Here is an 8,553-nt window from a genome sequence, read left to right as displayed (position 1 = left end):
TATAATTATTATTATATTTTTATTTATTTAATGACAGATGGGTTTCCTGGGTAGTCTGAAGTTCTGAGGAGCCAACTGTCCAGGGCCCACCTCCGAGAGAGCCAGGAGGCCGCCAATCCAGCTTGAAGACGTCCCTACTCCCACCCCTTTCTTCAGAGCGACCGTAGCAGTCACGCTGCCTGCCCCACGGTGTCCCATCACCGGACTCTCTCCTGCCCACCATCCCCACATGCTGCGTCCCCGGCGCCGCAGGCCAAGCCCAGCGCTTGCTTTCCTTGCTCAGGCTCCTCCTGTAAGTGCCTCTGAGTGAGAAAGCCGCTTCCGCTCACATGTAAATGTCGGTGCAGCAAATGAGGTGGGAGAAGAAAAAACAAACAGACAAACCGCTGGGGAATAAAAGATTCCTTTTCCATCCGTTTTGCTTGGCAGCTCCGGCTTAGCTGTCGAGGGTGGGGAGCCAAAGCTGGATAAGCGCTTTGGAATCCACAACGGCTGGCGGTGTCAACGGGCCGCAAAGGGAGTGAAGAATCCAAGCAGTGAGCTGGAAGAATCGGGGCACAGCACGAAACTATATAGATGTTTTGGCAAAGCGCGCGCGCGCGTGTGTGTGGTGGTGGTGGTGGTGGTGGTGGTGGTGGTGGTGTGGAGGCTCATTATTTGTATGATTGCCTCAATTCTCCCCTTCCTTTGTGCGCGCGTGTGGACGCCGGCCCCGGCCTGCGTCAGCCTCCCGCCCAGAGCGCACAGGGCAGGGTCGCGGTCCCCGCGCGTCCCGACGTGCGTCCCGGATCCCGAGCGCGCGCGGCCGCTAAAGTCGGGCGGGGTCAATGCCGAGGAGGTCGGCGAGCCGCAGGCGGGCGATCTTCTTCACCTCGCCCAGGGCGGTGCGCAGCTCCTGCGCCCGCGGGCAGTGCAGCCGGCGCGCCAGCTCGCGCGGTACGGCCGCCCGGTCGCTGAGGCGCGCGGCGAGCACGAAGGGGAAGCCGAAGCGCGCGCGGTACTGAGCGTTGAGCTCCGCCAGCCGGAGCCGCTCGTCGGCGCCCAGGCTCGTGAGGCCCGCGCCGCTCTGCTCCCGCTGCGACTCGGCAGTCAGCGTGCCCCGCTGCAACTCGCGGCCCGCCAGGTCCGGGTGGCAGCGCAGGATGCCCTCTTGGCCTGCGGAGAAGCACAGACAAGCGGCGGGAGTGCGTTACCGCACGGCGGACAGGGGGCACAGGGCTCCCGCATGCCCTGACCCAAAGAGGCTTCGGGAGGGAAGCGAGGTCCCCAGGAGGTGATGAGGGTCAACGAGGAGTGTCCAGAAGGTGCAGGGCGCCCACTGCACCCGCCCCTCAAATATGTCTCGAACCTTGCGCCCCTCCGTCCCCGCTTCTTTCGGCCTCAGCCAGAATCCAGGGGCGGGGCGGGAAGTGACAAGTTTGTCCTTTGAGACCTTGGGGCAAGAAGAGCCAAGGGGAGAGGCCGAAGAGACTCGGAATTTATGACTTGCTGGGGAGGGAGCAGGTACGCGATAAGGAGCCCGAGCATTTCGTATCTTTTCAAAGTCCTTTGCTCTCAGGGGGGCTTTGATGTCGCAGAGGGCCGGACTCAAGGGCCTGGGGACTTCCTGCAAAGGCCACGGAATGGGGTTCGTTCAGTTCCAAATGAGAAGGGCAGGGAAGGTCCATAGGGACATCCATGGGGCTTGGCAAATAAATGCCCAGGATTTCGTGACCCTTCTGGAATCAGGTGTCCAAAGAGCCCTGCAGATGATTAACTGCGAATTTCCAGCCAGAATTCCACAGCCCTTTGAATGAAAGTGGCTTTCCTCCTTTTAGGAAAATAGTACCCACTCACCACCCACTCTGTCTGAGGCTCATTCCCCATCTCTGCCCATGGATCCCAAAGAGACCATGGGGAATAAGTTTTTTTTGTTGTTGTTTTTGAAAATAGCTTCTCATAATCCCCTAGGCCTAAATTTAGAACCCCTGGTGTGATTCCTGGGATTTGAAATCCTAATCCAGGGCTTTCCCTGAGCCCTGGCCAGTCCTTCCCTTTAGCTCTCTAGAGAGAGAATTGGAATACTCAGGACTCAGGGAGATTTTAGACGTAGTGAGAGGGAGCTGTCGCCTGTCTAATGAGGATAAAGACGCCTGAACTTGCTGAATAGTTGTGAGGATTGGAGACAACTCATCTACCTAAAACACAGCACCTAAAGTGAGCAAACGTTCAGTAAACAGCCACACTGTTCTCAGTCAGCTCAGTGTAACTGACTGAGGCACAGCTGGAAGCATCTGACTCTGTCCCTGGGAATAGGTGGGGGCTCTCTTGGGAAGGGGATCATTTTAAGACCCTTTCATTGTGCTGTAAACCTCCCCTTACTCAAACCTCATCGCTTCTGCCCGATTAAAGGATGATTGGGAGTGCACCATCTAATTCATGGACCAGCATCCTGAGAGATGGGACGATCTGGGGGGAGCACCTGCATTTAAGAGAAGATTTAATGGAAGCTCAGAAAGGGTTAAGTGACCTGCCCAAGGTCACTAAGCCAGTAGCTGACCTGGCCTGGCCCCTGGACTCCAAATCATAGGCGTCTTCTGAGCACTGGCTGCTTCTGCAAGGTTAAGGGGAGTTTAAAACGAAACTCATGTCACCAGTGAGTCCATCTCTGTACAACCACTGTTTTAGAATCCCTCTCTTAGACCCTGTCCCTTGGGCCCTGCAAACATGAGGTGGTTATTACCTGATTCCTGCGGCCAGCCCCAACCGGGTGGTGCGAAAACATAGGTGTTAGATTCCCTACCTAGGGGACCCCAGCCCTGGGCCTGGGCTAGCTGTGTCATGTGGCCGCTTGACCCACTGCGAACCCACACAGCCCTGGGACCTGCACGTGACCTGGCTGGGGTGTGGGGGAACTGCGAGTCCTGGGCAGCTCAGCAGGTCCCCACCTGCCAGGACCAAACCCCGCACCCCCTACTTGTATATTCAGATTTTCAAAGCAGGCTCTAGGCGGGGTGGCTGAGCCCCGGTCTTCTCACAGGACCGCCTGTCTCTCGTCTTCCCTTCCCCCTATTTCTTACTCTGTAGAGACCCAGCTCGAGCTTAGGGACACTAGTTATCAGTGGGGGCCCCAGTGTGGGGGCTGGGCCTATATCCTTACCACCCCCCAGGGGAATCCCCTTGTCCTCCCACGCATGCCCCACCTGCCGCTTTCCTTCCAGCCTCTACACCTCTCTTCTCACTCCCCTGGGTTTGTCTCCTCTCTTGAAAACATTGCTTGGGGTTAATGTTTGCCTAGGATTGAGATGTGTTTTCCACCATTTGCGGGGAGGAGAGAAAGGAGAAGGAGAAAAGGGGCAGAGCAAAGGGAAGAAGAAAAGACAAAAAAAGAGGAACTGGAATTTACACACACAGACACCTCAGCTGCAGATAAAAAGGTGCTGGGAGTCAGGTAGGGGATGGTAGGTCCCAAGAAACAGAACCTGACCCTGTCCAGCCTCATCCTCCATCGTTATTGCCCCAAACAACTGAGTCCTTGAGTACTGCCCAGGATGGCCTGTCCCAGTTCTCCCTCCCCCGCCCCCACCTTCAGCGGAGTCCAGTTACCCCTCCAACGCTGTAAGTCCTCTCAAAGCTGGCCTTAAACCACAGGGGGAGGGGTCCTTCCCACCTCCCTGCCTCTATCCTGTGGGGTCTCCCACCTGGAAGGCCCAAGTGCGAGCTAGCCAGGTCGGTGGAATGTCCCATGATTCGCAGGGTCATTTCAATGCTGCCTGCTCTTCAATCTTTCCTAAGGTCTTAGACTTACTGCCTATGCCACAGGCATGTCATAGTTAGAGATGTGGATGTGTATTGATTGTTGCAGCCACAAGTCATGAATTTTTATTCCTAGGAGAATTCCTGGCACAGAGCTGACTCTCCTTGTTCCAATAGGAAAAGAACAGGGGAGGCAATGATGACCACCGAAGAGCAGGCAATTGGCTTAGAACCCCCTTCCAGTCCACCAGTGGCCCTACATCTGTGCCGACTCGTGTGTGCTCCCTCCTGGTACAATGCATCGTCTGTCTTTTCCGTTGAAGACCAACCTCTCCACTGGTGTGCTTGAAGCCAGCCCCTCTTTCCCTCTCAAAGGCTGCAATTTCAAACATCCATTTCTCTCCTACAACCCACTGCTTTATCGTCAACACACAAAGATGCCTTATCCCATAAACAAAATTAAATCCCTCCCTTGAGTCCCCATGTCCTCTAGGTTCTCCACATGTCTCTAATCCTCCTTACAGCAACTCAAAGGAGCTGTCTGTGTAGTGTCTCCACTTCCCGCTCTCCCATTTCCGGTTCACTCTGCCAAGATTTCAGCCCCACCCACCAACCAATCTGCACTCATCAGGGTCACAGATGATGGACATCTTGCCCAAGCCCATAACCAGTGCTGTCCTCTTCTCTCTTCACCTCTTGGGAGCATGTCACATGGCCGGCCCTCTCACCTTCTTGAAAGAACACCATCCCTTGCCTATTTTCACGGCTGATTCCTGCTCTGCCAGGTCACTAACACTGAGGTACCCAGAGCTCAGTACTCACATCTGCTCCCTTCTGTGTTTACACTGATGCCCTACGTGTTCTCATCTAGTCCTGTGGCTTTGAATGCCATCAACTCTTTGATGACATCCAGATCTAGTGTAGCCCACAGCTTTCCACTGAGTTCCTTTGTCATGGTCCACCTGAACACACAGTGTTTTTGTCTGGGTGATAGCAGGCATCTGAGATGAACAAAGTCCCATTCTTCATCCTGTCCTCTCAATTCTAAAGTCTTCCTCAAGATAGAAAGCAGTGCCACTGCACACCCAGTTGCTCAGACTAAACACTTAGGAGTTAGCCTTCATTTCTCTTAGTTTCTGCCCTGCCTCCCCCAACAAACCCATCCCCAAAATCGGTTGGCTCAGACTCTAAAATCTATTCCAAAAACCCAGCCACATCTCTCCATCCCTCCTACTCCAACCCCAATCCAGGTAACGGACACCTCTCCTGTTACTACTGCGACAACCCCTCACCTGACCTCTCTCCTCATATCCCTCCACTCGTTACTACTCTCCAGCCACCTTGGTCTTTCTGTGCCCCCAAAATGTCAAAGGTCTCACGTTCCTTTTCTTAGAGTGGCCTCCTAGACCTTTGGCTGCTTTCTTCTCATCTTTAGGTTTTAAACTCAAATGTCACTTCTGGAGGAAGACCTCTTTTATTTCCAACATATTTCCAACAATATTACATATTTTCTTTTAATAGTTTCTAGAATCTGAAATTATATATTTATGTTAATCTTGTCTCTCTTCGCTATAGTATAAAGTCACCGGAGGCAGGGACATGTCTTGGTCACTGCTCTGTCCCCACAGCCTGGGACAATTCCTGGGCCATTGTGGGCACTCAGTAAGTATTTATCGACCAACACATCACTCTCAGGAAGGAGTGTTATATATTTTTTGATGGAATATATTTTAATAGCCTCATCTAAATACCTTATAGCCTGCATACAAGGGATTTATTAGTATCTAACGCCATTAATCCAATGACTATGTTTTGGAATAAGTAATAAATAATGAATTATGGCATTATTGCAATTCTGAAATGCCACAAAGAGATGCACAATTAACTCTATTCTGACAGTTTTATTGTTCTTTGGTATTTAACACAAATCAGTTCTGAACTGGTTCACCATTGGCTGTGTGCGTGCGTGCGTGCGTGCGTCCGTGTGTGTGTGTGTGTGTGTGTGTGTGTGTGTGTGTGTGTGTGTGTGTGTGTGTGTACGAACTTCTTCCCTTTTCCTATTGACGTTCCCTTCTGGGAAACAGGAACTGATCCACCCGAAAGGGTACTTTGCAGAATAGTGCTGGAGCTGAATATTAGTCCTGGACTGCCACCTACTGGCTAATCACCATCATAGCATAACCTAAATGGATTGTCAACCTTGGTTTACCGTAAAAAACGGGATTTTCAGTTTCTTGTTAATGGCAGTTTTCTTACATCATTTAAAACAAATTTTGATCAGGTAGATTACCATATCCTGCACATCTCTTTAAAAGTCCCTTTTAGGTTTAGGATACAAAGACTATTACACCCAGTTTGTTCCTTACTATTCAAGGAGTAAAGCTAGATTATGCAGTAAATCCCATTTTATTTGATTATTTAAGCAACCAAAATGGGATCTGGGACATCAAGCATTAATTTTAATTGAATAAATTAGTGAATGGATAAATCAAACCTCTAGAAACTGTTTATAGATTTTGTTTCTGATTCTCTGGGAAATCCTTCAAAAGCTGTTGCGTTGACTATCAGGATTTGAATCCCAGTTCTGCCACTTTCTCGCTGTGTGTCCTTGATCAAGTTACTTAACCTCTCTGTGCTTTCAGTTTTCTCATCTGAAAATTGGGGATAATAATGATTATTCTAATGATTGTTTTATAAGATTAGTATGAGGATTCCATGAGTTAACAAATGCAAAGTGTTTGGAGAAGTGCCTGAAACACACTGATAGAAAGGGTTGAATACATTTTAGCTATTGTTGTTATTACTACTTTGCTGACATCACCTAATGTAATTAAGGTGATTAGTTACAGGGCGTCTACCCAGACAGCACTGAAGCTCTGCTCCCAGCTGCCTAAGAGAAGTGTGGACACCAGCACAGGGCTGAGAAGTACGCTTCACCAGCAGACAGGTCTCTTAACTAGACCTTAACTAACCTTAACCAGAGCTTCTGGTCAAACTGGTCGGGGTGACTGCTGGTGGGAAAGACAGAAATAGGAAAAATTTTATTATCTAAGCTCCTGGTATAAAGTAAACCCCAAATAAATGTTGAATAACTGTATAAACTAATGAATACTAGATTTAAATTATTGATGCCATCATAGCTTTCTCTCTCAATACATTTGTTACCCAGCCCCACCACCCCTTTGGGTATTGAGACAGATCACAGGATTTTCCTCCTTATTTTTCCTGATAGAAAAAAAATGTCATTCATAAGGCATTCACACCCTGTAAACGTCATTTCCCCTCTGGCTTAGAAGACTGTGATTTGCCATTATCCATTTTCCTGCCAGACGTTTTGACTGTGGGCTCCCATGGCCTCTTGCTCTGCAGGCTTTGGGCCGACAAGTTGGAGTCACTTCACTCAGCAAGGTGGACTGATTGTTCCTTTGAGTCATCAGCCAGAAGGCTCCAGTGTGGTCAGCTCCCCGCCATGCCTGAGCCCAGTGGTGGTAGGGGGTGGGGCAGCGAGGTGCAGCTTTGCAGAGGCCCTGAGAAGTGGGTGAGTGTCTACATGGCCCCACCATTTCTATCCGTTTGACTTTATAACGCTACCCTCCATGCTTCCTGGATGTGCCTAAAATGAATGAAAACGAGGTCCTTACTTGGGAGACAGTCACCTGACAATGGGAAGCCACCAGTGAAAGCTGGGGACTGGTAGGCTACACCCTGTGTGTTAGGCAAGAGAGAAGAGCAGCAGCTCCACTCCACCCCTGTCCCCCTCCCCCCCCCCAGGGCCCTGTGAGGGCCTCTGGGAAGGCAGCCCTTACCCTGTCTGCGTCCCTTCAGCTCCGGCCAGGCTTCACTGAAGAGGATGAGGACAGCCTCCACTGCTAACCCCCCACCTCTGAATCCCAGGGCAGCTGTGTGTCATTCAGCATCACTTGGGATTTGCCTGAATCTTCACCTCTGCCTCTTCCTGCCCCTCACCCAGAAGTGCCTCCTTTTCTCTCTCTACCCAGAGGAGATCCACAGTTTCTTTCCCTTTCTCCAGAGGAATTCATTCAGGTTTTAGTCTTTTCCCTCTCACCCCGCCTCCCCACCCCCAAGCTGATCTGAATGAGTTTACTTTCTTCAGCAATCTGGTCCAAACTGGCCTTGTCTGGTCAAAATGTCAGCCATTTGCTCTTTCCCTTGGGCTCCTGAGATAGTCTGATACTGAGTTGTTTCCTCTCCTGCATATAGGACATTCCCAAAGTGAGCAGCTCAGCTGAGCGAGGGTGGGCCGTCAGCCTGAACTTTGGCCTCTGCACCCCCCTGAGGCCCTCGTGACCTCACAGCTTTAATATTTAACAGCCCCATGACCCGAGCCAATATCCATTCTTTCGTTTTACTTTTGGCTTAACACCTTGCAAGTGCTTGAGTCTGAGAAAACTTAGCGAACTTTACCATCAAAAGAGCTAAATAAATATATCCATTATAAGCAACGAGGCGAAACTGTCAGAAAAAGTTTTGACAAGAACATTTGAAAGCGCTCTGGGGAGACTCTCGGTGTCTAACCCTGAAGCCTTACCTGACTGAGGGAGAGCATCAATAAAGGCATAAAAGTGCTGCTTTAAGTCTTGCAAGTCAGAGAATGGGCGCTGGGACCAAACAGCTGCAGCAATCAGAGGACATCTCTCAACGACATTCCCAAACACATCCACAAATTCCCCGAAGTCCATGGAGTTGACCTTCTCGATGTCCATGGCTTGTATTCTCCTGGAGGCAGCCGGAGCGTGGGCTCCCCTCTCCGTGACTGGGTGACTCGCGCTCTGCTCAGCGGGTAATATTTGCTGGACG

At 50.7% G+C, this 8,553-nt stretch overlaps 1 protein-coding gene across 1 annotated transcript; it reads right to left on the bottom strand.

The window, feature by feature from the left end:
• Positions 1 to 8,553, bottom strand: URAD (ureidoimidazoline (2-oxo-4-hydroxy-4-carboxy-5-) decarboxylase). Its single transcript, XM_019736431.3, has 2 exons — positions 8,285 to 8,553; positions 1 to 1,155 (listed from the first exon to the last, which is right to left on the bottom strand). Exons 1-2 carry the CDS (start codon positions 8,457 to 8,459, stop codon positions 809 to 811), a joined length of 522 nt encoding a protein of 173 aa, XP_019591990.1. The 5' UTR covers positions 8,460 to 8,553; the 3' UTR covers positions 1 to 808.

The sequence above is a fragment of the Rhinolophus sinicus genome, chromosome 16 (genome assembly GCF_057876585.1).
Source record: "Rhinolophus sinicus isolate RSI-liver-muscle chromosome 16, RSI-T2T, whole genome shotgun sequence".
Lineage (NCBI taxonomy): Eukaryota > Metazoa > Chordata > Mammalia > Chiroptera > Rhinolophidae > Rhinolophus > Rhinolophus sinicus.
Note: the sequence above shows the minus strand (reverse complement) of the source record. Positions and strands in the feature narration are given on the sequence as shown.

What these genes read in the sequence shown, in the direction of transcription:
- URAD (XM_019736431.3), bottom strand. Translation starts at nt 8,459, where the DNA reads ATGGACATCGAGAAGGTCAACTCCATGGACTTCGGGGAATTTGTGGAT. An exon ending in TGATGCTCTCCCTCAGTCAG is followed by an intron (nt 1,156 to 8,284) that starts GTAAGGCTTCAG and finishes GCTTCTCCGCAG; the next exon opens with GCCAAGAGGGCATCCTGCGC.